The sequence below is a fragment of the Coprinopsis cinerea genome, assembly GCF_000182895.1.
Source record: "Coprinopsis cinerea okayama7#130 chromosome 11 map unlocalized cont3.11, whole genome shotgun sequence".
In the NCBI taxonomy this organism is placed as follows: Eukaryota; Fungi; Basidiomycota; class Agaricomycetes; order Agaricales; family Psathyrellaceae; genus Coprinopsis; species Coprinopsis cinerea.
The window spans coordinates 1,426,170-1,452,969 of NW_003307534.1; the positions used below are offsets into that span (position 1 = coordinate 1,426,170).

Below are 26,800 nucleotides of genomic sequence, written 5' to 3' on the forward strand. Positions count from 1 at the left end.
GCGCGATAGGCTTGGAGTCCTAGACCCGTTCTTGAGACTCCTTGGGTCCTTGGGAGGGGAAAATCGGACGATAGGATTGGTTTATCAGCCAACTCGAGGGAAGGATTGCATTCCCGAGACTCAAGCGCCCAGGATTTGCGTCGCCGATTTGAGTAATTCCTCTGATGTCTTCGTTCACACGTGGCCCCGGCGTTTAATTATCCTACAGCCTCCGCGGGCCACAAGTCCGGGGAAATCATGAAGGGGTTGTTGAAGAGGGATCGCGAACCTCGAGTGGCGCCAGTCGAAGGGGTTGGCAGCTGGGCAGACGGGCGCCTGGACTGGGACATAGGGGTGCAAGGAAGCCATCGAGCACCCCTGGAGCAGCCTTCAGCTTACCGTGCAGTCAAACGCTGAAGCAAAAAGTCAACCTACTCGTCCTCGACCGCCAGCACAACTTAAGGAGTCGCCCAACGTTATCTAACTCCAAGGACTCATCGCAGCTTTTTTGGTTTGCGATCACCCAGCGGAGCATGATCAACCGACACCACTAGTTTTGATGTGGCTACTTGTGAAAAGGGCGAAATTCGAAATTGCCAGATAACCGTGGAGGGACTCTGGATATAAAAGCCAACCGATCTGCCGTTTGGCCATCGCCAGGTCCCTCCCCTTGCCCTCCCCTCGACCTCTCCCCCCTTCTTGCCGACCATGGCACTCACGACGACTTTCCTCCGACTGGCGTCCGCGCTTTTGTTCATCCAATCGGTCGCTGCTCTTCCTCAGGCTGAAGTCGAAGATACCACCAGTGTCACAGTCGACGTCTCAGCATCAGAGGAATTGCCAGTTGCATCGCCTTCGCCTTCCGCCTCTGCACCAGCAGATGATGAGGATCCCGTACCCTCCGAGGTAGCTGCAAACTTGACGTTCGCTGCCGCGGCCCCTGCCACCCTAGCATCGATTGGCTATCTCGACGTTACCTATTGGCAGGGCGCCCACTACAGCTGCAAGTGCTACCCCGGCGAGCTCTGCTGGCCATCCCAGATCCGATGGGGCCTCCTGAATGCCGCTGTCGATGGCAATCTTCAAGTTGTCGTCCCCGACGCTGCTGTCTGCTACAACAACTACGAGGGCCAGAACCTGTACGATGCTGCCGCCTGCGCCGATGTGCAGCAGGGCTGGACTAACGAGGACTGGGTGTAAGTCTTGATTGCTACTTGTCGTGTTTTTTGCACGTCCTGATACGACGACCCCTTATGTATCCAGTTCCAGCCGCCCCATCGCTGCCCACTGGATCTACTGGACCAACACGACCTGCATGCCCACTGATGATCCCAATGGCTCCTGTACCACCGGTTTCTTGCCCGAGTATGTTATCATGGCGAAGAACAGGAACCACGTCAAGGCCGGTATCGACTTTGCGCGCTTGCACAACCTCCGGCTCCTCATCCGCAACACTGGCCACGATTTCATGGGAAGGTCTTCTGCCTACGGTGCTCTCGCTATTAATACCCACAGCCTTAAAGGTACGTCTAACAATTCTAGCCGTCTGTGATTGGATTGGTCTGACATACTACTCTTCGCAGAGGTGACCTTTACCGATCGTTACACCGGCCCTGGCGATTGGACTGGAGGTGCTGTCACCATTGGTGCGGGTGTTCAGGGACGTGAACTCTGGCAGTTGGCCAACCAGCAAAACCCCCCTGTCGCCATTGTCACCGGAGAGTGCCCTGTACGTGCTCATCGTGATTACGTTCTTGTTCGTTCAAGTTACTAACACGTCTCACAGACTGTCGGTTTCGCTGGTGGATTCATCCAAGGAGGTGGCCATGGCCCACTTTCGTCTATCTACGGAATGGGTAAGCTCCCTCTCACCCCGCACATAGTGGACCTGGCTCACATTCGAATCACTAGCCGTGGACAATGTCCTCTCTTTCGAGGTCGTCACTGCCGACGGTCGATTCGTCACTGCCAACTCTCGTCACAACTCTGAGCTCTTCTGGGCTTTGAAGGGTGGAGGACCTTCGACCTTCGCCGCCATCATCTCCGTCACCGTCAAGACCTTCCCCGATACCCCTGCAGCGGGTGCCACCTTCTACCTCAACTGGACCCACACCTTTGACGAGGAGGTCTTCTGGCAGGGCTTCTCCACTTTCCACAACCGCGCCAACTACTGGGTCGACAACGGCATGTACGCCTACTACGAACTCTTCCCATCCCTCTTCCGCGTCCAGCCCTTCGTCGCTCCCCAGAAGAACGCCTCCGCCCTCGCAGCCATCATGCAGCCATTCTACGACGAGCTGAATGCTCTGGGAATCCCCTACGAGTCCCAGATCTTCGAGTTCCCCACCTACTTCGACCTCTACACTGCGATGTTCGAGGACGAGTTGGCTGGCTCTAACGTGATCGTCGGCGGCCGTGTCTTCACTCGTTCGGATATCGAGGACCACGCCGACGAGATTATCGCAGCCAAGCGGAGCATCATCCACCATGGCATGATTGGACACATCGTTGGTCCAGGTGTTGGCGTCGCATCTGCCGACAACGCCGTCAACCCTGCGATCCGCCAGGCCTCCTCCTTCACTATCACCATGAACCATGCCACCACCGGCATGACATGGGACGAGCGGCTCGCCGCCGAGAGTTACTTGACTGACCACATTGACGGCCCTTTGCGTGCGGCCAGTCCGAACGGCTTCGCGTATGTCAGCGAGGGTAACCTCCAGGAGCCCAACTGGCAGACTGCCTACTGGGGTTCCAACTACAACAGGTTGAGGCGAATCAAATCCATCTGGGACCCCTTGGGAGTCTTCTACGCTCGCACTACCCCCGGTACCGAGAACTGGGAGGTCATCGACTATGGCAGGAAGTTGTGCAGGAAGTTGTAGTAATTGACTTATGATCATGGCTACAGAGTCACGATTGGAAACGAATATTATTAAGATTATCTAACGAACCCGTAGACGAAATGGCCGTTTGTACTAATGTCTAGCTGTGTCTAATTAGTTAATTAGGTCTGGATTATACTAATGAATGATATTTTGTTTACTCCTCTCGAACTGCTCCTCCACTCCTTGCCATGGCTCGACCCCTATTTCCCGGGTTGATCGCCGAGCGATCCGGAGCAATCCGGCATTGGCGCCCAGCACCGCCACCTTGTCAACAATCGTCTCTATCTCCCATGTCATGTCCAAGTTTGCTTCCCAAAGCCTTGAAAGGCTGTCGACCACCCAAAGGGTACTGTTCTGAAATAAAAACAGTGAGTGACTAGTATGGTACTCTGAGCGACTTCGAAAATGCGGTCTTGCCAACCGGCGCTTGAAAAACGGCGATTCTTCATGTTCTTCGCCCCTACGCCGGCGTTGGAGAGGGGAATGCAAACATGATAGCCTTGCTACTACGGTGTATGTCGAAGAAATGTACGTATCTATGGACTTATATTACGCCTGTATCACTGATTTCCTGAGGCTTGTAGACAGGACTTGGGTGTTTTAATCATTTCGTCACTTCACCGAAATGAGGAGCCAAGTGGCCACAAATGGTGCTACTTTTGCTTTTTCTCTTGGGAGAGTATAATTTTTGGAATCGCTAAAATGCCCGTGTTGTCTAATCCGGCAGCAACGGCTGGAAAATGGGTTGATTTCTGTCGATGATGGAAACACAAACGAATCGTATGACTTGAGACTTGCAGGGCGCTCCCAGCGTTCTCCAGGATCATACGATTTACCCAATTATTTCTGTGCGAAGGATGCTAAATTGCACAGCATACGACCTTGGCTCTCCCTTCACGACTAGTCCCTATAAAAGCGATCTGGATTCTGCTCCTCGTAAGTGTCCGAATTCGTCGACATTCCTTGGACATCATGGCTAATTCTGGGAAAACGACATCCTCTAGGACATCCAAGCCGTCAAAGGAGGAGCTGAACCCTCGCACCACGGAACTGGACATCTTCGGCGCGCCAGGAGCTCTCGCTGTCTCGATCATCGCACCGACCGTTTCCTACTTGCTTTATTACGGATGTTCGGAAGAGGCGGGCTGTGCTCCACGGTTCAATGCTGGATCCATCGTTTCCTTCTTGGTTGAAGGACGGTGGAAGACGCTCTGGGACCCGGAAGCGACCATCGCCTACCTTCTGTGGTACGCGTTTTGCGTTGCGTGTTGGTTCGTCATCCCTGGAGAGTGGGTGAAAGGGACACTTCTGCGGGATGGGACGAGGAAGGAATATAAAATGAACGGTAAGTCTTCTCTGTCTGTTACCAGGTGTCCCCTCTGACCCTAAAATTGCTTAGGATTTGGAACGTTCGTCGTTGCGATTTCTCTCGCCATTGGATCCATCGTCAAGTACGGTCCTGGACCGATGACTTACATCTACCACAAATGGGTCGAGCTGGCCTTGGTCGTGTCCTTCGTGCAGGCCGTTATTGTCTACGGAATGTCTTTCATGCCTGGAAAACTTCTCGCCTTGGGCGGAAACTCTGGAAATGTGATCTACGACGTAAGTTGCGGTTTATTTATGCTGTCTTCTACGGGATGCTAACAGGCTTTTAGTGGTTCATCGGCAGGGAACTCAATCCCTCCATCGGTTCTTTCGACATCATGTCCTTCAATGAACTTCGCCCGGGCATGATCCTCTGGGCTCTCATCGACGTTTCCATGATTTGCGAACAAGCTGTGCGCCGAGGAGGCTTTTCGAAAGTGACGGACTCGATGTGGCTCGGATCGGCCTTCCAGATCTGGTACATCGCGGACGCCTTGTACAACGAGGTACGTGGTATTGCTTTCTGGCGTTCGCTGCAAGAAGCTGACAGGTTCTCTAGCCTGCCCTCCTCACTACCATCGACATTATCTCGGACGGCTTTGGCTTCATGCTGTCGTTCGGCGACCTGGTCTGGGTCCCATTCAACTACGCACTCCAAACTCGCTATCTTGTTTTCAACCAGGTGGAGCTTGGAGTATCCGGTGTCCTGCTAGTTCTTGGTGTCAACTTCCTCGGATATTGGATCTTCCGCTCGTCGAACGGCGAAAAGAACGACTTCAGAAACGGCAAGAATCCTAAAGGTCAGCTTCCTCCCTCCTTGCCCAGCTATCTTCATTGACGTCCCACTAGGGCTTAAGTACATCGAGACTGCCACTGGCTCAAAGCTCTTGATCTCAGGATGGTGGGGACTGTCCCGCCATCCTAACTACGTCGGAGATATTATCATGGCCTTTGCGTGGTCGCTTGTCACTGGATTCTCGACCCCGATCACCTATTTCTACCCCATCTTCTTCACATTCTTCTTGATGCACCGTCAAGCTCGAGATGAAGCGAAGTGTCAGGCTAAGTAAGTCGTCTGACAGCACATATTTTTATCTCATTGCCTGATGTTCATCTTTCAAGATACGGAAAGGATTGGGACAGGTATAAGACCATTGTACCTTACAAAATCTTGCCCTACGTCTATTAGGCGAGTCATGATTTTATGCATTAATTGAATAGAATGATCTTGTACTCTGTTGCAATTCCGTTCTTGGTCTGCACTCGAACCAACTTGTCCTCCCATCCGTCCTTGTCATCCCCAATCCCTCCAACCTGTGATTTTCCGTCGCTCTCTTTCCAAGCCACTATAAGCCATGTCCCCCAGGAACCTCCCTGCGCATTCCCGGGTAATCCGTGTGGGTTCCCTGCTGACTCGCCAGTACTAGTAATACTTGTGACCGATGCTGCCAGCAGTAGCAGATGAATTTTATTGTTTTACCATTGATTCTTACGTCCCTGAATCCAACTCGTTCCCGCCAAATTCCAAGTTCCAAGTTCGAGCATTGGCTTCGGGAACATGCGAACAAATTTGATCCGTCCCTGACCAGTTGGGCCTTGGCAGTGAACGACTGTTCTGCCAAGCCGGCGTTGAAGAGGCCTGTCAGTGTATAATTCGAGGCTGGTACTACTCGCTATTGATCATACTGTCCCTCACCAGGACATCGTTTTCCCTGCCCTTTCGGTTTGATGTTGATATCTATCAATCTTTTTCAACTCCGTTGCGTACGAGCCTATGAGGACACGCCATTCGCTGATGGCGGGTGATGGCACTGATGGGCGCGATTTTTCCTCCTCGTTCGGTTTCACTTGCTCCCCTTCGTTTTCTTTCGTTTAAAGTATATATCCATACTCAGAGTTGCGGAAAACACCTATATACCAAATTTCATGGCGATCGGAGGAGTGGAAGGCGGCCAAACCGAAAAGGTGGTGAAACCGAAGTCCTGGTGAGGGACAGTATTGTTTCTGTCCCATCTCTGATTAACCGCGTCATTTCTGACTCCTGAGAGAAGGCAGAAAAGGCGGATGGATAATCTTAACTAGGCTTCCGTGGGGAATCCCGCCCTGGGCGCTTAATTCTAAAGAAGCCCTGGATTTGGTTAGGTTTGTACCAGGCTTCTTTTTAAATTCATTTCGAGTCAAGAGATTTCTCTGACCGCTTTCTTCCCTTGACCAACAGCTCTGGGCCAAAATCGACTCTCCCTGGCGACAGCACTGGAAACCTCCAACGCAACCACGTCACACGTCGTCCTCGATATCCCATCCACACTCTTTGGACTCAGCCCAGAGAAGACAGTCAGTCATGGCGCTTGGGTCTGGTCGAGTTCGATGTTCGGTCTGTGAACTCGAGCTTTTTCGATGGGAATGGATGCCCCACGTTCAGAGCAGGATGCATCGCAAACGCGCAGCTCGGTGTCGAGTTTCTCCCCATGTCACGCCAGAACTTCTTGAAAGCTCTTCTGATCAAGATCTGCAATATTGCAGTTCCTGCGAGAAGAATGTCAAGAGGTCGCTCTGGCTTCAACACCAGAAACAACCCTCCCACATTAGCAGAGGACAATACCGGACCTATCGCGCTGACTTGGCTGAAGCGGAGAAAGACAATCACGGCCTTGTGGTTGAAGGACTTCAGGACAACATATTCGTTGATCCATCGTCAGCCACCGGTGGTTTGGACTACATGGACTACATACTTACCGTCCGCTGTACAGTGCCATTCAGGAGTTCAATTCTTCAGAGTGCCGAACTACTCTCGAGGCAACGGAATCGCCCAACAGGGTGAGCACAGGCCTCCAATATCGTCTCGCTATTGTGCGTGGCTAACTCCCACTGCAGATTCTCAATAACGTCCGCCGATCTGCATCGACGAATCGACGTTGCGCAACCAGCACATGTCAATGTTCACTTCAGACACCCCTTCATCGGTCGCTACTACGACCGCGTTGAGCTCACATTCGCCGACACTGAGCGGAATGAGAGCTTCACAATCTCGAAGCCTCTCTCCATCATCGTGGGTGTCAGGGAAGAACATATCGCTCTGCAACCTGTCGCGCCTTTTGTTCCGAAAGTGCTCGTGGCGAGAGAACCGTTGAAGCGTGTCGTCGCGGGAGTCGCTCCGGACCTCCCAGGAAGTATCAATTACACCATCCCCCTGCACCCCGCTCGAATCCCCAGTACCCTCTTTGCGCTTCTCAGCGGTCCTTCTACAACTCAGGAGCAAATTGGGCATATTCGAAAATTCTACATTCCCCATGGCCTGACTTGGCAGAACTATACTCGATTCTGGAAATACGTTCTATGGGTGGAGGAGTATCAAGCAGAGTACGTTTTCTGCTGGGCGAGGTTGGCTGTGCGTTCCCAAGCTCACTGAATGACTTTAGGGCGGACGTTCAGCGGTACGATATTATGAGTACCACACTCGCTCGGAATGATCCCTGTTACGAGTGAGCCGTTTGACTTTCTGTATTTTTCTCACAATTAATTTAGCAATTAGGTTGCAGGTCTTGGGACTTGCGGAGAAACGACCGAGTGTGTTGATTGGTGAGTGTCTGTCGTTCTTTTTCATGCAGCCCTGAACAGTTCCATTCAGGTGACCGTATCTTGGTCCAGCGGGAAGATGCAACTCCAGGCCACTGGTTCGAAGGAATTGTGCATACCATCGGCAAGCTGAGCATAGGCCTCCGCTTGCACGAGAGTTTCTCAGAACGCGACCCGTCTACAAGGTACAATATCCGGTTCAAGCTACATCGACTCGTCTTAAAACGGCAACATCAAGCATTGGAGACAATGTTCTCCGACGAGCGAGTCCTCTTTCCGATGCCTTTTGATATCAAACCCGCCGTCCTTTTGGACTTCGAAGTCGTTCCATTCAATCCTTTGATCACGCGAAACGAGCGCCAGTTGAAGGCCGTCACTTCGATTGTGCATCAACCTCCTGGCTCCCCGCCATTCATCGTTTTTGGACCGTGAGTGGAACTGCTGAAGTACCTCGGAGAGAATAACCTGACCCTTTCAGTTTAGACCTGGAACAGGAAAAACAATCACCATCGTGGAAGCCATTCTCCAGATCCTCCAGGCGACTCCTCAGGCCAAAGTTCTGGTCTGCGCGCCGTCCAACTCGGCGGCAGACATCATAGCAGAGCGGCTTGCTGATCACCTCTCTTCTGAGATGCTGTTTCGTATGTATTCCCCCTCCCGGACGACTCAGCAATCTTCCAAAAGGCTTCAATTCGAGGGCTATACTTGCTCGTCTTCGTCCGATGGAGTATTCGGCCTTCCGCCTATGGAGAAACTCGTCTCGTTCCGGGTTATTGTAGCGACTTGCGTATCTGCATCAATTCTCTATGGGATTGGCATGCAGAGGGGGACCTTCAGCCATATCTTCATCGACGAAGCTGGACAAGCAACGGAACCGGAGACTTTGATATCCATCAAGACTTTGGCCGACTCGAAGACCAACGTCGTACTGTCTGGAGACCCCAACCAACTTGGACCTATCGTCCACTCTCCTATTGCTCGGTCCTTCGGACTCGACAAAAGCTTCTTAGAGAGACTAATGGAGAGGGATGTATACGATCTACAGAGAGGTTTCACCTCGACGTACGTGTTTCTCCGTATCTCTTCCCGCGCCATTCACGGAATTAACCAATTATCATCCGCTAACAGAGTGGTAAAGTTGACGAAGAACTTCCGCTCTCATCGATCCATCTTAAAATTCCCAAATGAGAGATTTTATGCTGGCGATTTGGAACCTTGCGCCAGCCCTTCAGTCGCCGACGCCTTCATTGGTTCAGCGTTACTCCCATCACCTCACTTCCCTGTCATGTTTCATGCTGTCTTGGGTCAGGATGTTCGCGAAGCTTCCTCTCCGTCGTTCTTCAACGTGGAGGAAGTGCTGCAAGTGAAAGCCTACATACAGAGGCTCAAAGAAGACGATAGTATCCGCGCTAGTATGTCTTTCGCGATTACCTCTAATCTCACGCCAGTCAGCTAAAGAGTCTGGATCCTTTAGAGGATGAAGATATTGGTATTATATCGCCTTACCATGCCCAGTGTCTGAGGATACGCAAGTCAATCAGCCCTATTGCAGGCGGGGTAAAGGTCGGCTCTGTTGAAGAGTTTCAGGGACAGGTAAGCGCTGTGTCTGTGTCGCATTTACAACCAGGCTTGACTCGAATTTCGCAGGAACGCAAGATTATCATCATTTCAACTGTGCGAAGTCGTCAAGAGTTTATTGACCATGATGTCCGCCATACTCTTGGGTTCGTCACCAGTCCCAGGCGGTTCAACGGTGCGTCATATTAGCTATATATTCTGTCTCGGAAGATAATCTAACTTCGGAATCTCAGTCGCAGTTACACGTGCTCAGGCACTTCTAGTTATTGTTGGGAACCCACACATACTGGCTCTCGATCCCCTTTGGAGGTCGTTTCTGAGCTTTGTCCACATCAATCGGGGATGGATTGGGTCCCCAATCTCTTGGGATCCGATGGAGAATGTCGAGAACCGGAGCGCTTGAAGTCGTTTGGTAAACCAAGCAGACCGGTTTGTCGCGGTGCCACTAGCCCAATTGGGGGCCATCATGGGTTATTATTAATAGTAGACACTATAGCCCACCTAAACCTGTACCAATGCTCATGATTTTTGCCTCTCTCTGATTATTAATGTCGAAAAAGTATTTTCCACTCTTAAATGACACGCTAAGATGGTCGAACTCTATTAAGCGCCCGCCCGATCACTCCATCCTCCAAATCAGGCAAGTCCTATGACCAGGCACCTTGACTTACGATCCTCGCTCTACTTGCACTGTTGGTTCCTCGAAGCTCCAAGCTCAGAACTCGTGGGTACCCACAGCAATGCTTCGAATCTTCAGAACCCACAGCTGGAGTCACGACCCACATACAACAGCATGTCCAGACTTCCATCGACTTGCCAAATCAAGTCGCCGTTTGGCGGGTTCTTAAGAACGACCTCACAGCTTCTCCGGATCTGTCATACCCCACCAACCATTTTGAGGGTGTTTTCTAAACCTGATCACCCCTTTGTCCCCTTTGTTCTGTCCCTTCTTCCCCTGGATAAATATATAACAGATTTCAAACAGCCTCCTCGCTGGTTAGGTCGAAGGGGCCTGTACCTCTGTCTATTTATGCCTTTTTATCACTCCAGGATGGAGCTGAGTACAGAAAGAACAAACGAGATGAATATCAGGTGCTTCTGCACTAGAAGAAGCGCTCAGGTGCTAGCTTACCACATGCACCTCAATCCACCATTACAGCAAAGTATAATACTCGGATCGTAAGCGCCTGTGATAAGTCGTGACTCGCTGACTCTCTCTGATACAGACATGGGAAGACGATGCGAGTCAGAATGACAGAACGAAATCAGAAAGGTGCTGTCCGAGTATCTCAAACTCTGCGCCGGTACTATACACTCGCCTGATTAACTTCCCGGATTCCTTCTTGAGTCGCACCCTTGAATACCTCCCCGTGACATACGCGCATGCACTGGCGGGGAGACGGGTGCACTGTCCCGCAATATCATACATAGATGCAATCGGTATATATGTGCGTAGGTATCGAACATTGGGGGAGTATGGCCAAAAGAAAGTACAGGTATGTTACAAGACAAGTCTGGAAGATAATTTTGAGGGAAAGGCGGCTTTGAAAATAGGTTGCGTAAAAGTACTAGAAGCAAGGGCAGAGGGGGATTTTCAAGCGGCTCGAAAGCAGAGCAAAATAAGGGGGCGGGTGTGGTCTACTTGACAAGAAAAAGTTCCACGAAAGAAAAAAAAAATAGAGCACAAGTAAAAGCGTAATCAAGATCGAATGAACGTTCGGAATATCTTTCCGAGAATTAGCACAATTTGACCAAAGTCGATGTACAAGAAAAACAAACAGAAACACGACAACCAAAGAAAGAAAACCGATCGATCGATAGGTACAAGATGGAAAAGAAGAAACACGAGGAATACATGGGAAAAAAACAGATGAGATATTATCGAAAATGAGAAAACAAAATCAATCACGGCCCATTCGCGAAAGATTCAGGTCAAAGAAAGAGTACAAACGTAGCATGCGGAGAGTGGGATCCGACACCACGGGTATGGTCATCAGGAGGATCCCACAAGAACTCCTAACAGAGTTCGAAAGATCGAAACAATTATTCAAAAGGAAAGAAATAAAGACGGGGCGCTCCAAAAGGAGTTGGGACGATGGGTTGTTGGAGTTGGATCCATGCGGTCCTAATTGAATTAAGTGTCGCAAGCAGACCAGGAGAGTTGTCGCCTTCGATAGTGAATGGGTAGCGGATTGCAGGGGATAGGCGGCGAAGATAGATGGGACTGCAAAAATGGAGATGGGTAATCCACCCGCACTGGAGGAATCGCCGGGTGATACATGGCCTGCAGAACGCAAAGACGAGACGCCCAGTAAGGCAAAGAGCGAGACTCCTCGAATAAACCACTGAGGATCCTACGCCCATGAAACAACGATAGATGGTTCCTTTCCCATCTCGCCGGCGTGCCCAGCCGTCAACGCTTCAACTCTATGACCAAACAACCCCTCCCCGCCCAAACAGGAAACCAACCGTCCACCAGACGAGCCACGGGCCAGCCCATCTCTCAACCCCAGAATCTGGAATTGACTGGAAGGAAGGCAGGAGCCGGGGAATCACAGAGCGCCGCCTTCTTCCTGCTCCTCTCTCGTCTTCTTAGGTTCAATTAGAAACCGCGCAGCAGATGGTTATCACGATTTGGACGCCGACGACCAATTGAACGCTGGGAGAGAGAAGAGTTTGGAGAGTGCCGATGACGGAGTGAGGGTTCCGTATATGGGTGGATGATGCCATGGGTTGGATGTGGTGCTGTACTGGGTGAACACTCGGGGATTTCTTGGGTCGCAGATCGAGGTGGGTCCGGCTGGTGCGCAGATCATACCGCAGGGATACCACAGCATTCGGAAACGTGAAGCAGGCGGAAAAAGGTCATATTCGACCGCGAAGTGGTTGTGGTATAGGAATGGGGAAATGGGGTGGTGTCAACCGAGCGGAAAGGCGGCGCCGGCCCTGTTGCCTTTATACGTGAACTGGCGTGTTGGGTGTCAACGCACTTGCGCTGATAATGCGAGATTGGTCAGGGCTGAGTGGATTGGGGCGGATGAGGGGATAGTCGAGGGAAAGGATGGGTACGAAGTTGGAGAAAACGATAGATCATAGAAGTTTAGATTGTTTGAGATGTTGCCGAATGACCATGTCGCGAACTATCGGAATAAAACGGTCAACTCCGCCGTCCCGCAAAAAGGTGTACGAAGACATACCGCTAGCGATGATACCAGCTGTTGTGGCTGTATCCGTGACGCTGGTGCAGAAGGCGTAGAACTTCCGGGGATTCGGGGAGTACTCTCTGTGGATGGCGCAGAATTTGCTGCGAAGATCTGTATGCGAATCAGTAAGTAAATGTCTCAAGTTCACGAGACAGTCGATTGCCTTACATTTACTGACGCTATCCAGCGTGTTCTCTCTATCACCATAGCTCCGGACGTATTTGGCAAGTCTGATAAGCCCACATGAATACGCAGCTACAGATAGAGATGTTACGCGAGGGTACGCACCGCACACCATCCTTCAGTTTCTTCTCGAGAATATCACACTTGTTGAGGAAGAGCACCAGGTCCACGTTGGCCAGTAATTTGTTCGAGCACACGGCCTTCCATAGAAGTACGGAATCCTCCTGTATACATTCAGTGAGAAATTGGCAGGAGAATATTGCGCATATAGCCACTTACGAGACGATTGACAGATTTATCTTCGGTGAGAACTTGATCAAAGGCAGAGATAGGTGCTAAGAAGATTATAGCATCCACATCGTCGAAGAATGGGACCCATGTTGCTATTTAATCAAAAGAATACGGTCAATATCTAGATGTGTAGGGCAGGCAAAGGATTACTCACGTCGCTAAATTCGTTCAACAGGTGATGGAAAAGCAGAATTGAGCGGTGGTTTACTAGATGGGTCTAGATCGTGTGCTTACCTGACTACGACTGCCCCCAACGTCGACTATGCGCCATTCCGTTCCACTGTCTCGGCCTGCTGATACCTCCATTTCAAATCTGTACTCGGAAACCCCGACGGTTTTTAGACGGGCCTTGAGTACGTCGTCTGGCCGCACCGCATCAGTAAAACTGCGAGAATTAGCCACGACTAGAATTGGTCATACCGTCCGAGGGCATATACTTCATGGAAGTCACCCGCTCGAGGTCGTCCAGGAAACTAAAATAGGCGATGGTGAGATAACCCCGTAAGATGAGCCGCAGAGCAAACGTACAATCCGGAGCCTTCTTCCAGCTTTATTTTCTTGCGTCGGAGGATCTCCTTGACGAAGGGGTCTTGCCATAGCTGGACCATGTCTCTGCGCAGAGCATGGAGGACCTCTTGAGGTTCATCCTGTGTCTCGAGACCCGTGTTGCCGGCGCTAGTTGGCCGGCCGTTTGACCATGTTCCGTTGGCGTTGGATTCGTCGTTCCACCCAGGGTAGTTCACCCGCGCTCTTGACAGGGCGCCCTTCCACCCCGGTCCAGGGCGGATGAAAATTTCCTGGTTACGGTAAGGCGAGTGGTCACCATGCTGTATACTCTGTTGGATGTGCGGCATGGAGTGGTTCCCCGGTGGTGCAAGCTGTGTGGGCTCCTCTTCTGTCGGGGGAACAAGCTTCGCGATCAAAAGTTGCTCGATGTGCTTTAGTGGCTGCAGTTTCTGCTTTAAAGGCTCCAGGTGGCTCGCGGCAAGGGTTATGGAAGAGTTGTGAACAGAGCGAGGACTTCCGTGGTATCCAAAATCCGTATCGGAATCGACCTCGGATTCGGGGTTCGAACCAGAAGGTGCGCGACGGTGGCGACGCGTGCTTGTGCTGCTCTGGGCGTACGAGAAGTTTTGGTGTCGTTGGCGAGAACTGCCGTGCCATCCACCGCGCGGTGGCGATGTGCTGAACACGTCCCCGTCGCTGTTGTAGCCGTTGCCATAGTTTGAAGGGCCGGCCTGATCAATCGGACTGTATGGACCACTGGCATTGCCATTGGCATAGTGATAGTCTGAATTGGGCAATGGCGGGTGCTGCGTCGGGAGCGGCGGCGGCCTGGAGATGCTTCTAGCACGCGACCGCGGTGACGAGAACGGCGAGCTCGACGGCGACAATGGTGAATCGAGTGCTTCGAGAATTATTCGAATTGAGCGTACGATGTTGAGCTGAATTACAGCTCTCCACAGTATTCTTTCCTCCCTGAAGGCTGTAGGCGTGTACAGACGCTGGAACTCTACATTGTCGCAGCCCGACGGTCAGTTCGATGTGGTCGAAATGGTAGAAGGACGGACGTACGCCTCAGGGTCGTGGATTTGCCTGGCGCGACGACCAAGTTAGCTGATGGCAACGAACAAGGGTGTTCTGCAACTCACCAGACTCGCTCTGGCCCAACAATAGCAGCCTGACAATCCGTTTTTTCCTGCGTGCCTGTCGTTCAGCCTTGATACTGGCATCGATGGCCAGGCTTATGCGCTTTGCCTCTGCTTCTCGTTCGAGTCTTATCAGGCGCTGCTCCGGGGTTTCGTCCGGAGGGGGCTTGAGAACCTCGTCTAAGGGGTCGTCTGTTGGTCGTCGTCCAGCTGGAACGGGCATTATGGTCGTCGTCGTTGTCGTCGTCGGTGACGGGTAGTTTCTGGGAGAGGGAATCAAGGCCAGGCACAGGTCATTGAGGAGTTACCGGCATGAGCTTCAAAAGAAGAATCAAACCCAAACACTGACTTTGAATTCCTTCATCCTCAGCTCTAAACGGGTTCAAAACCGCCGCTCCACTCCCCCAGCTTGCCCTTTCCATTTTTCGGAAAAATCAAGGCCAAATCACTGCGAACAAGTCCATCTCTCATCGTTTAACCCGGTTTTTCCCAATTCTGGTCACACTTTCCGGACCAACGTGGGCATTCTCTCAGGCACCGAAGGCACCATCACCTTCTCCCTCTTTACGTTACTTTCCTGATTGCGTTTTTCCCCCAAATTTCTTCTTCACAGAAAGCAATGTGGTGTTTAGATGAAGGCATTGTCGTTCGTTATCCATCCTACAGATTAACTCAACTGACTATTATTACTTCTACTTAGGTCTCCAAGCAATGCTCTTGGAGAATAAGCACCGCCAGGCCGGCCTACCCCCGAACAGCTTGTGCCCAAGTCGAGTGACTCGAGTCGAAGCAACGGCTTCGAGCGCCGGGTCGGTTCGTCGCAGTTCGTTTGGCGAACGAACTCTCGAGAACAGCCTCGATGAGGCGTACAGTGGTTCCCATCGAAAACGTGGTCGCCGCACGCAGTCCCAACAACAGCGTTACTTGGAGCACGATGCTTGTCCTTCAACGGGCCAGTTGTCGACTTCGTGCTGTGGATTTGACATGCGTCTTGGCCGTCTACCGCCTATCTTTACTGTGACATTCTGGTACTGGTATCGCCGCCCTGTCTATTCAATTCGTCTCGTGCAGCCTTCACTTGACTTGGATCATGGACTGAACAGTCAGCTTGGTTGCTAGAGCGACTCTTCGCGTGCCTTGTGCTCCTTCGACCAGGGTCTACAATGTGGACCTACGATCCGTACCTTCCCCGGATCTTGTGCCTGCCGATCATTATCGTGACTGGCCTACCTTCCGTGATCACAGGAGCTAAAGAAACAGAACGAGAGCACTGCACTCAAAGCCGATGTACCTGCCGTCCCCACCGACGTCATTGCATTGGGATCTTATCTTCGACGAATTACGGGCAACGCACTCGATCCCCCGACCTCAACGGTATTATCCCTCCCCCGTTCATTGCATCATGCCTTGCCGCCCGCTCACTTTGACAGCCGCTCGACAGGACGTTCTATCACGCCTCGGATACACAGCACTCCGACAACCCAACGAAGAACAGTGCCGAAACCTGTGAAGTACCTCCATATCACCCTCAACCTATATTCAGAACGTACCCTCCCCTTCTCTGACCCTGAGAATGTCCCTACAAAAAGCATTGCACGCGACAGATGTATTCCCGCCGAATCTCTTCACTCTATGAACGTTGGTCCTTCTCCGTCTTTCGACCTTCCTTTCCTACCCGCCCATTTCAACACCCGCCTTCAATAGCTCTTACGACCGATCGCAATGGGAACTTGACGCCCGAGTGCCACCCGCTGTGTTTAATGTCCGGGTCATCTTCCCGACAGGCTACTGCCGAGACGACTTCACATTCCCACCCCATCTTGATACTTGGAGGGACGATCCAATTAAGAACATGCCCCTTTGTTCTGTTCCCCCTCAATACCCTCCAACGCGCCCTAGTTTGGCGTATCACTTGTCATACCCCTCCTCGCGGAAAAATCGCGGAAATGGGGGGAAAAACTCTAAATTTCTCAAGGTTGGCCCATCTCGCCGTCTCCAGTGCTGCTCCCCGTTTGATTAGAAGACACCCAAACTTCGAACGGCACTGTGACTTCGAAGGTCGGTGTTGTCCATGCCTCCCAGGGGTACATAAGTATGCAGAATGGGATTCCTTTCTTCTCGAACCAACGGGTGCTCGAAGCCGAGTGCCTTGAGGCAACTTTGACTGATAAGCATCTCAGAAGCCCGCGCTAAACAGCACTAGGCAGGCATCGTTTCGCCGGGCAGTCACAAGAAGGCTGCAGCAGCACTTATTTCCGCCCCTTCAGGCTGCGCGATTCCAATTCTTACGGTCTCTGCACACAAGCTCAGCACATACATCCTCACGGAACATACGCGACCTCCTATGCTACACTAGGTTGAAGATGGCTCTGGAGATTAGAGGTTAGTCCGCCGATGCCAACCCGAACACAACTTACACTTCTGGAATAGTGGGGCCCGTGGAGATAGCCTCCGATGTCCTGGAGGGTCGCCAGTCAGCTTCCAGTCAAGTCGTGGCTTTGACACAACTTCAAAAAAGAACTGGGTTCTTGCAAACTCACTCTGTCATCTTCAGGTCATTACCACGTCCATCTGTAAGTAAGCAGCACGCAATTTCTCTGGGTCTCCCTTCCAACCAACAAATGTTCGTCATACGTACATCGTGATCGTCCTCCAACGGTTACACGCGAAGGGATCGCATAGGCGCTCACACGTACTGTCGATCCTGGACACGCACCATGCCATTCAACGGGAACCGGATTTCGGGACGTGACTGAACTTCATAAGTTCTCTTCGGCTCACAAGCTACATCGGGTGCGGACTAAGTCACCTTCGAATTGTTGTCCCTTACTATCCATCCATCCATCTATCTCTACCATAAAACATGCTTCGAGTTAGAGAATTGCTAAAATGGAGCCAGATATACGATAGAAGCACCTCAGGAGTTCAAATTCCAACAAAGTCTGTCTTGCACTTGACTAGAATGACATCATCCACGACCAGAAGACTTCCCTCTTCCGACGTATCAGTGATCCTCGCGCGAAAGAAAGGACCGATAAGGATGTCCTCTTGTCTTTCTCTTGTCAAGGGTCGACTCAACCTCCCGAGCTGTCTCTTTGCTATTCATCCCTGAGTCTGGATGACGGGATTGCGTTCAGCTCCCTGAATCCCTGACTCTCGGGTGCAACTTGTTCTTGACTTGTTCAGAATCTTCTTCCGACTCGGAAGCCCCTATTCAAGCCGGGCGATGGAAAAGCGCCTCGTCGCACAACGGTGCGACCATTTGCAATGGACCCGGAAGCCCCAATATTTCTGAGAAGCAGCGTCGTCCAATAATATCTACTGAATTATCTGATCCTCAGGGACCCACGTCCAAAGACAGAAACGCACAAGCCAGTCAGCACCCTTCCCTCCCGGAATCACCAGCCACTTGACCTCACCCGTCCAGGCGGCCGATACCGCCACATCCTCGTTGCAACGAATGGACCTTTCCCATTTGATTCTTCTGCACCTTGGATTAGAATAACGTTCAGGAACATAACATATGTATGTTCGAATGCACCCTAATGCCTCACCTCACTGCGCATTCAGCCGCTCGATATTCGATGCCCGCGGCCCTGCCATTCTAAGTGAACCGACCTTGCTCGGGTTCGTTTGCCCTGTCAGTACATGAGCTTGAAGTTCCAATGGAATGTAGAAGGCATGAGGTAAGATATGGACGCGATGTATCTTCCCGTAATTCTCCGTATTTATCGAGGTAGATGGTGGGTTCCGTTACTAGAGTCTAGAGATAATCGTCGGAAAGTATCAAGGCATTTGCCGACGGCCACTGTGCATACGTTGCGTTATCTGATAAACCAACTAAGGATTAACAGATGCCAGCAGAGAATGACGTGTTTCATGGGTACGAATTCCTCGAAGAGGAACTAGAACAGGTCAAACCCGAGGGAACCGCTCGTACCTGATTATATGGCGCTACTATCGGAAAGCGGGTTTTACTGTTGATACACCTGCCTCCCGAGGCTGATCCACCCTGAATATCCGACGCGGCAGCGCATTTCCCATTGAACCGATTCTTCTGTTACTGACCATAATACTTCCACTCCGAACAAAGAACCGCATCTCCCCGTGCCAGACTTAACTGTACATATGGTGTATACTCGGATCTCGTCTGATTATCATACAGTCCGAGGCTTTAGCTTGCCATTCGAACATATACTCGTACTACGAACCATGCACAACGCTGTCAGCAACCAGGCCCGCTTATTCCACCCGTATGACTCAACTAGCACCGGTTACAGACAGCCTTTAGACTCGATAATGGCCATTCCGTACCTACATATACTTACGACAGAATTCGAAACATTCGACACATCTGTAAATACCGCCGCTCGAATCATTAAGTCACACTCAGCGACCTCGCCGCAGGGCATCTGTCCTAACGTTACTCAGGCACACCAACCTTTCAAAATATGTCACCTCGAGGAGCCTCGAGGCAAGATATCCGGACCTTAAATCCTAATTCAATCTAATCCATAATGGCGCTGAATTCAAGGAACCATCCCAATCCACCGCCCGATCAGAAATCGTCTGCATCGGATTCGGATTCCATGGTTTTGTCACTCTTACTCAAAGACTCCGCCTGGTAATGGTTTACTTTGCTGTCGAACCCTTCGATATCAAACCCCCATGTCTGACTCTGCTACCAAGGCTCGCCGGCTGGGTCCAGTATTGTGAGCTCCTTCTCACAACAAAGTGCCGGACAGCCGGCGACACTATGAGAAACGCGCCCAAGGACTTCCGTGGGTTGTGGGCGCGGACTAAGTCCTTACATTAGGGCAAGTAATTTGTCCTTGCCCGCGGCCTATAAAATGACCAGGGACGAAATCCCTAAAAAAACGCGCGATTCCTTGGTGATGTCCTTGGTGTCGCGAGCAAGGATAGAATCCTTGTTCCCTGACCAGGGATAAATTCCTTCCTCATGCTCAAGGGACAGTTTCAGGGTATTTCCCATTTTTATTTTGGCTTAATCAAATAGGATAAAAAGCGAAAAAAAAATCGTCATTAAGCTAAGCAAAAGTTAAATTACAAAATCGTTATCTAAATCATAATCCGATAGACCCTGTCAGCTAACCTATGAACACACCCTAATCAGCTCTCATCTTGTACGAGAAAAATCTAGCAGGTTGAAATGAATGGGGTCTTACTCTGCTGAGCGCTGAGCCGCGACTCATTGAAAACGGTGGTGCTGCGAGAGATGGTAAGGCTGTCCACGAGTCAACTCGCGAGTTGACTTGGAGCCGCAAGGCAAGTACTCACAGTACCAAAAGCCAAACTCGGACTCACATGAGTTTCTTGGCACGAGTGACTCGGATCCACGAGTCAAATACTCACAAGGGTTTGTATGCTTTTAATCTGTGATATCTCTATCAATATACCTTTGTTTAGTGTTCCTTTCATGGATAGACCCTACTTAAAGCAGATATACAGCACTAGAGGGCCGTAAAGCCTTGTTTAAGGCCTTTTTACAAGTACTCATGGGCCAAAATCCCAAACTCGGACTCGCATGAGTATTTTGGCACGGGTGACTCGGATCCGCAAGTCAGGATACTCACAAGTATTCCCACGGGTCTACTTGCAAGTACTCGCGAGTAGGGCTGACTCGTGGACAGCCTTATAGTAGACGGGAACCCGAGGAAACAGTTGAGAGCAAGCGTGTGATGCGCGCGCGCCGCGCGATACACTAAGCCTATCGGTGGAAGAGGCGCCATACGTGGGAGGAGTCGCCTAGCCCAAAGTCCTGAACCCAAGAACTCCGACAACTGCGGCACTTCTCAGCAGAGTCAGCACATGCTCAAAGGCGCAGATTAATCGAGGAGGGGCAGTAATTGACACTTGACCAGGATTCCGTACGATGGTTGACAGGCCCGCTGGAAGCAAGAGAGGTGAGTTGAGCGCTGGGCAAGTTAGGATTCAAGAACTGACGACGTTCCACGCGATGTTGCGTCCCCACTCGTACCCGTACCCGTGCCCTCTAGAAGTGTGATCCTCGAACGCGTTGACGGAATAACCCTAAGGTCGACTTGACACTACCAATAGACGGCCTCTTCTTCAACTGGTCCTCTGAATACGGAGGCGGAGGAGGGTTGACCAACTGCCAACTGGACGAGCGCCATGATACTTCCCAGATGCTCGAATTTATTGAGTATGACTGTGAGCCGGGTTTCATATTCGCGATTCTCCTTGGGCGCTCCGGGCTTCTTAATGTCGTGACCTAAGACCTTTGCCTCCATGGTGGTGGTGCTTTTGGTGCGTATTCGCGGTGACGATTCGGACACGGAACTCGGGTGGGTAGAAGAAGACCACGACTCACAAGCGGAGTGGTGGCGAAAGTAAGGACGAGTGCTTCCAGGACGAACGTCGAGAAGACGCGCTAAAAAAGGAAGTTCAACATCGGGTTTACATTTCTCATCTCAAAAAGGTGGTCATACCCGAGAGAGAAGGCCAGCAGCGAGACCGACATGAGAGAGAAATAATAAAGCTCTATTCGTCCCGCCCTTTTTCTCAGACACCGAACCCAAAAGAGAGACGCACCGTTCCGTTTCCACCGCCTCCGCCACCATAATAGAAAAAGAACCTCCACTGTCCACTGTCCCACTCGCGTAGACCCGCACTCCTGCTTCGCCCAACACGTACCCCAGCGGTGACCGGTCCAGCCACCTGCTTGCCTGTCTTGCAGTTTGTATGGATCATGTCGGGTCCTGAGGTTGAGCAGGATAATGGATTGTGTCCAAGTTGTAGACCGGTAGTAGAGGATACCGTTGGCGTCAAAAGACAAAGGGGGAGGCGGACAGATGTGCACCGTCCCAATTCTGTCGGAGTTTGTTTCGTCGGAGTTCATTTTCGACTTCGAGAGTTTTGTCTCATCTGAGAGTCAAAAGACCAGTTCCTTGCGACCAACCATAGACATAGCCCTCGGATTGCCAAATATAAGTTTCTACGCCGACGGGAGTTATCTTATCTACTGCAAACGCCCAACCTATTACCACCCACCAGCAACTCACGGGCGTGGTACCGACCGACCCACTCAATCAATCATCGTATAGAGCCTGTATATAAACTATTTGTACTTCTTGTGATGTATCAGTATGTGATATTTTATATAGGGCTTGGTGTCCTTAGTGATGTCCTTACTCGCGGCCCCTTGTCCTTAGTTATCATAACTAAGGACAAGGCCGCAGGTAAGTAATGGTAAGTAAAATGTCCCGCGATTAAGGACATCCTAAGGACGTCCGTGGTCGCGTTTCTCACAGTGCGATGTCCTTGATCCACAGTGACGGCGCTGAATTCAAGCAACCATCTGGTCTCTGTCCAAATCTTATCCGCAAGTGAAGTAGTTACATGGGCGCTAGATTTAGATTCAACTGGTTTTGTCAAGATGCCGTGAGGCATTGAGCAAATGTCAACATTGAGAATACTACCAATCCTACATTTCCTAGCTATTAGCTGCTATTAGTTCTTAGTCGTCGGAGAATACTGGCCCTTTAATGCCTGCAAGCATTCAAAGATAACCCGCAAAGCAACCAATCCAAAGCTATGCGCCCCCTCCTCCTTGAATTTCTCCTGGCTGTAGCCCCACGCATTCCACGCCCGCTCCAGCGTCTCCATTCTGTTATCCTCACGCCCACCCATCAGTTCCAAACGAACCGTGCTCGCCGCAGACCCAATGTGGTCCCTCATCCTGCTGATCCGTTCTTTACGCAGTTTCTTGAGGTCCCGACGTCCTAGGACAGTCCCAGAGATCACCTCGGCCTCTAACAAGCGAGCGTCGGGTCGGAGGGACAAGCTATGTGCGTACCGGATATACTTGAGTTCCTCGGCATAGTGAGTGAACGCCTCCTTGACGCGGTCATTGAGGCGGGAGAGCACAGTTGGCAGGAACCCCTGGCCGAAGATAGCCTCAACAGCTTCCTTGATGGCTAGAGAGAGACGGTCGGAGTAGGGTACAGGACTTGGACCATCAGTTGCGGCGTCATTGACAGGGTCGTCCGTGTCTTTGAACAGCTCAGACCGGTAGAGGTGGCCCAGCACTCGAGAGGATTTGTAGTAGATGGTATCCACCATGTCGGATGAACCGTCTCGATCCCAATCTGGCTTGTGGGTGATCTTGGGACGGAGGATCCTTTTGATTTCCGGGTTATCTAGGTCTATTGGAATCCCTTTCTTGGGGTAGTCGACAGCCTAGGGGGGTGTAAGTCGTTTAGAAAAACGGGAGATGGTTCCAGTGAAACAGCCTCTGACCTGAGAACACAGCTTCGCCAAGATGGAGCACTCGTCGTCCCCTTGCTGGTTGTATCCCTTTTCATTGAATGGATCCTATATTTGAGATTTACCGTTGAATTCATCTCGACGACCGTATATTTCTTTCCCTACCCTATGGTGATCTATGCGAAAACCGAACTCAATGTCGTCATCCCCACAACAGACACGACCGACTTACCCGCCATGCGCAATAACTTCACCGACAGCAATCCCTATATTTCCACTCTTCTTAGCGTATTCAGTCTGGACATGGAACCATAGAAAGCGCACCAGAACGTCACGATTGACATATTGAACGAAGAAATCGCAGATGTCTTCCGGCTTCACCTTACGCGCCTTGTCCTTGAATTTGGAATCTTTCGCTTCATCTGGGTCAGCTTCTCTACGATAGGTCTCGGTCAGCAGCCCTTCGTATTGGATGACAGCGTATTTGTCCCTAATCCAGTATTAGTCCGCTTGGGAATCGACAATGGACATTGAGGCGTATACCCATCCAGGTCTCCACCAGCTAGACAAGAAGGGAGGGATCTCCTGCCTAGGAAGGGGCACCGATTGTCAGCCGGACGCGGAAGCAGCTAGGTGGTCCATAACCACGAACCTTGGGAAGAAAAGACAACGACATTCTTCAGGTCTCTAAAGAGGCACTTCACTCCACGAGGGGGCTTTCCTATTGCCCGTACCTTCTGGACTGGAAAAAAAAGAAAAAGAAATTAATGAGCCGTTCCGTCAAGTCCGCAAATCTTGAACACATACTGTCTCCTGGGCGAACCACAGGGTTCCGAGTTACGACGCAATCGCCCTCCAGCCACTCTGGTTCCGAATCTTGGTCCTCCTGGATGCAGACTGAATGAATTCGGTGTTAGCGTGAGCGCCCCTCGTCTATCCAAGCAGGCGTACCAAAGATGCAGTTTTCTGGGAGACAATATACATTCTCGTAGCCAGGCTGTCCCTTGTAGGCCGGTCCTTCATCCGCGACGCCTACCAGAACCCAGGACTTGGGTACGGGAATCCGAGCCTCGTAGCGGATACCGGCCATCACAGTCTTGAAGGCAACATCACGCAGTGCCTTCCACAGAGGACTGACTTGGTCGAGTTCTTCCAGAGAGAGCCCAAGCGCCTCGACGTGTTCAAGCAAATAGGTAATCTTGAAAGGATTTCCAAGGCCATGCATCTGCATCAGGCGACTGAACTGATCGATGCTCGCATCGATTGTCATCGCATCGGCCACGGCCATGCGTTGTAGCTCCTCAAACACCTCGAGTGGCCGGTCGTGGAGGTCAAACATCATGACGAGAGGTCTGAAGAGCACAGGAGTAATCAACAAACGATGCAGATGAGGGAAGAAAGGGAGATAGAACCTGTTGAGGTAACATAGACCTGGTTTGTCGTAGATTTCAGCAATTTCGATTCGGACTTCAGAGTGTTGAGACAGATCGTCTTCCAGGCTTTCGAATTTGTGCATGCTTTTGCGCAGTCGGAGGTGAATGGGGCCTTCCATCTCTGGATCAACAGCGACGACTCCTTTGTAACCGAGCATCCGCAGCATCCACTGTATGTCGAGCAATGTGAGGACGATGCGGAAGGTATCTCGGCGGCCCAGTAGATACTCACTGCAGAAGGATAGAAGTTTGGGTGCACCTCGAGACCTCTCTTCTCGTAATACTCTTTCCAGATCCTATCGTTCAGCTCCTTGGAGATCGACCCTACACCGTCGGTGAATGGAGGGAGCTTGACCATCTTGAATTGGGGATCGTATTCGTCTGCGCTCTCCTCTTCGTCAGTGTCACTCTCCCCTTCCCCTTCTTCTTCCTGTTCCTCTTCTCGCCTGACTTTGACGTGACTGACTGCCGGGTAAATATCCGGGAAAGGTCCAACCCATTCATCACGCTTGAGGCGAGCACCGTCGACAGACTCGCTAGTCGTGAACGCAAGCGCAATCCTCGCGGCATACTTGGAGGGCGTCCTCATCAGTTGGACATTAGCCGGTATATCCGGGATGATATCCTCTCGAATACGTTGTGCAGTAACTCGAATCCTCTGGCCCGTTCGATCCTTGAACTCGAACGGGTTGAGGAACCAAGTGCTGTGCACTTTCATGGATGAACTCGAGTAGGCCAGGAATTCGAAATGGCGTCCTGCGATGGTGATGCCTCCTTTCAAGACGCCTCCGATTCTCGTCTTCACCAACGTCGAAGCGTCAACCTCGAAGGAAGAGCGGAAGTACTGGCCATCCTCGTCTCGGAAATCGACACGAATGAAATGATCCGTGTAGTCGCGGTATTTCCTGATGATACGGTTGAACCCAGTCGGGTTGGGCCCCACGAGGATGAAGCGAGAGGGGGTGCAGGTGACGTGGTGACACTCGAACAACTTGGAATCTTGGTCCTGTCGAGGCGGGTGCGCCTTGAAAGACTTCTTCTTGAGGTCCTTGAAAACATCCGCCGGGGGCTTCCCTTGCTTAGTGAAGTCTGTTCGCATGGTCTTGCTAAACTTCCGGACCAGCTGAATGACGAACCTACTTCCAACCTTCTCGTGGACCTTGTTCAGCTCCTGAATATCGGGAATGATCTCGATCGCCTGTTCAAAACTGAGCTGGTTGCCCCTCACCAGCGCCTCGATCTGAAATCCAATAGAGAAGGGCATATCCTTGAGCTTCCGCGCCAACTGAGCCCAGGAATTGAGAAGAGCTGGTTGGCCGCGAACTGTCGGCATCTCTTCGATAATCGGATGGAGCTTGCATGCTTCAAGGTCGAAAACGAGGGATTCAATTTTCGCCTCTTTGACAAGGCGGCGAAAGTCCGCGAATTGGTCACCATGACTATTCGTGCGAAACAAGAGGATCCGCAGATGGGGGCAAAAGGGGGCTATGGCTTCATGCCTCGGGTCCAGGTAGTCGATTAGCCTCCGCTGTTTTCCGGTTAGCGATGGGTGGAGATAGGTCTCTTGCAGAACTGGTGGAGTGAAATTGTCGAACGAGATATCTGGGCATTTGCAGACGCATTCAGAAATACAGAACAAAAAGGCGGTTCAGAAACGGGCTTACAGACTCCACCAAAGGGATCAAAGCCGAATCCGATCTTCCGGGTGTTAGCATACTTGAGAACAAGGATCTTCTGCATCATGGTATTCCCATCTGCGTATTCCAACTGGTCCAAATGTCAGAAAACAACGATACAAGTATCATATAAAGGGGACGTAACCTGAAGATGAATCGCCTTGGAATCATGATCGAATTTCAGCCATGCCGCATAGCGGTCATAATGCTTCTTCCAACTGGTGATAAAAGTGCGTATCCTGGTTTTGGGATCCATCGTATACCCCCCGATTTGTACTTCGGAGACTCGAAGACGGGTGGAAAGGCGCCTAACGAGATCTGACCGCTCTGCCTCGACATCGGGGTCGATATAAGGAGTCTTGGCCAAAGACTCCGCCTGGTAGTGGTTTACTTTACTGTCAAACCCTTCGATATAAAACTTCCACGTCTTCTCCCATGGCTCGCCTTCGTCCAGTTTCATTTTGAGTCCTTTCTCCCGACGAGAACGCCTAAGCAAACTGCTGGCGATGTCGTTGTGAGGAAAGACCGCCTGGCCGGTTCCGTTATTGTTGAAGGACCCGGAATCAGGAGGATTGAGGGAGACTGCGAAGTTGATTAGCGGGCCGTTCTTGCGAATATGAGACGGGAGTGAGGCGATGAAGTCCTCATCGTGAACGACGAGGGCTATCGCCTTCTTGACCTCGCGCTCAGTGGCGCTCTTCGGTAGGTTCGTCAATTTCAAGCTCATCG

The 26,800-nt window shown here is 51.3% G+C and overlaps 9 protein-coding genes across 9 annotated transcripts; 5 read left to right on the forward strand and 4 right to left on the reverse strand.

Moving 5' to 3' along the window:
• Positions 1-687: 687 nt before the first annotated feature.
• On the forward strand, positions 688-2,864 carry CC1G_05510 (FAD binding domain-containing protein; the record flags this gene model as incomplete). The annotated part of the gene is made up of 5 exons (XM_001838905.1): positions 688-1,175; positions 1,243-1,502; positions 1,563-1,708; positions 1,766-1,835; positions 1,891-2,864. 5 exons carry the CDS (start codon positions 688-690, stop codon positions 2,862-2,864), a joined length of 1,938 nt encoding a protein of 645 aa, XP_001838957.1.
• A 957-nt stretch (positions 2,865-3,821) lies between these two features.
• Positions 3,822-5,700, forward strand: CC1G_05509 (C-14 sterol reductase; the record flags this gene model as incomplete). Its single annotated transcript, XM_001838904.2, has 6 exons — positions 3,822-4,212; positions 4,267-4,472; positions 4,526-4,741; positions 4,795-5,035; positions 5,085-5,301; positions 5,457-5,700. The coding sequence occupies exons 1-6, from the start codon at positions 3,840-3,842 to the stop codon at positions 5,698-5,700; spliced, it is 1,497 nt and encodes a 498-aa protein (XP_001838956.2). The 5' UTR covers positions 3,822-3,839.
• A 461-nt stretch (positions 5,701-6,161) lies between these two features.
• CC1G_05508 (helicase MOV-10) lies at positions 6,162-9,957 on the forward strand (the record flags this gene model as incomplete). Its single annotated transcript, XM_001838903.2, has 13 exons — positions 6,162-6,220; positions 6,318-6,377; positions 6,454-6,929; positions 6,986-7,052; positions 7,110-7,595; positions 7,655-7,717; positions 7,768-7,814; positions 7,864-8,239; positions 8,295-8,873; positions 8,940-9,223; positions 9,286-9,404; positions 9,459-9,564; positions 9,623-9,957. 13 exons carry the CDS (start codon positions 6,162-6,164, stop codon positions 9,790-9,792), a joined length of 2,892 nt encoding a protein of 963 aa, XP_001838955.2. The 3' UTR covers positions 9,793-9,957.
• Positions 9,958-12,479: 2,522 nt separating this feature from the next.
• CC1G_05507 (hypothetical protein) lies at positions 12,480-14,938 on the reverse strand (the record flags this gene model as incomplete). Its single annotated transcript, XM_001838902.2, has 10 exons — positions 12,480-12,529; positions 12,587-12,703; positions 12,761-12,822; positions 12,881-12,999; positions 13,055-13,158; positions 13,306-13,428; positions 13,487-13,539; positions 13,595-14,579; positions 14,642-14,662; positions 14,719-14,938. The coding sequence occupies 10 exons, from the start codon at positions 14,936-14,938 to the stop codon at positions 12,480-12,482; spliced, it is 1,854 nt and encodes a 617-aa protein (XP_001838954.2).
• A 488-nt stretch (positions 14,939-15,426) lies between these two features.
• On the forward strand, positions 15,427-15,936 carry CC1G_15721 (hypothetical protein; the record flags this gene model as incomplete). The annotated part of the gene is made up of 2 exons (XM_002910246.1): positions 15,427-15,528; positions 15,835-15,936. 2 exons carry the CDS (start codon positions 15,427-15,429, stop codon positions 15,934-15,936), a joined length of 204 nt encoding a protein of 67 aa, XP_002910292.1.
• A 1,881-nt stretch (positions 15,937-17,817) lies between these two features.
• Positions 17,818-18,318, reverse strand: CC1G_15722 (hypothetical protein; the record flags this gene model as incomplete). The annotated part of the gene is made up of 3 exons (XM_002910247.1): positions 17,818-17,829; positions 18,085-18,199; positions 18,275-18,318. The coding sequence occupies 3 exons, from the start codon at positions 18,316-18,318 to the stop codon at positions 17,818-17,820; spliced, it is 171 nt and encodes a 56-aa protein (XP_002910293.1).
• A 1,065-nt stretch (positions 18,319-19,383) lies between these two features.
• On the forward strand, positions 19,384-20,441 carry CC1G_15723 (hypothetical protein; the record flags this gene model as incomplete). The annotated part of the gene is made up of 4 exons (XM_002910248.1): positions 19,384-19,427; positions 19,814-19,859; positions 20,016-20,092; positions 20,375-20,441. The coding sequence occupies 4 exons, from the start codon at positions 19,384-19,386 to the stop codon at positions 20,439-20,441; spliced, it is 234 nt and encodes a 77-aa protein (XP_002910294.1).
• Positions 20,442-20,783: 342 nt separating this feature from the next.
• Positions 20,784-21,595, reverse strand: CC1G_05506 (hypothetical protein; the record flags this gene model as incomplete). The annotated part of the gene is made up of 2 exons (XM_001838901.2): positions 20,784-21,127; positions 21,391-21,595. The coding sequence occupies 2 exons, from the start codon at positions 21,593-21,595 to the stop codon at positions 20,784-20,786; spliced, it is 549 nt and encodes a 182-aa protein (XP_001838953.2).
• Positions 21,596-22,137: 542 nt separating this feature from the next.
• Positions 22,138-26,798, reverse strand: CC1G_05505 (hypothetical protein; the record flags this gene model as incomplete). The annotated part of the gene is made up of 10 exons (XM_001838900.2): positions 22,138-22,935; positions 22,996-23,070; positions 23,287-23,452; positions 23,506-23,551; positions 23,615-23,704; positions 23,770-23,859; positions 23,914-24,565; positions 24,628-25,923; positions 26,113-26,149; positions 26,335-26,798. 10 exons carry the CDS (start codon positions 26,796-26,798, stop codon positions 22,207-22,209), a joined length of 3,645 nt encoding a protein of 1,214 aa, XP_001838952.2. The 3' UTR covers positions 22,138-22,206.
• Between the last annotated feature and the right edge of the window lie 2 nt (positions 26,799-26,800).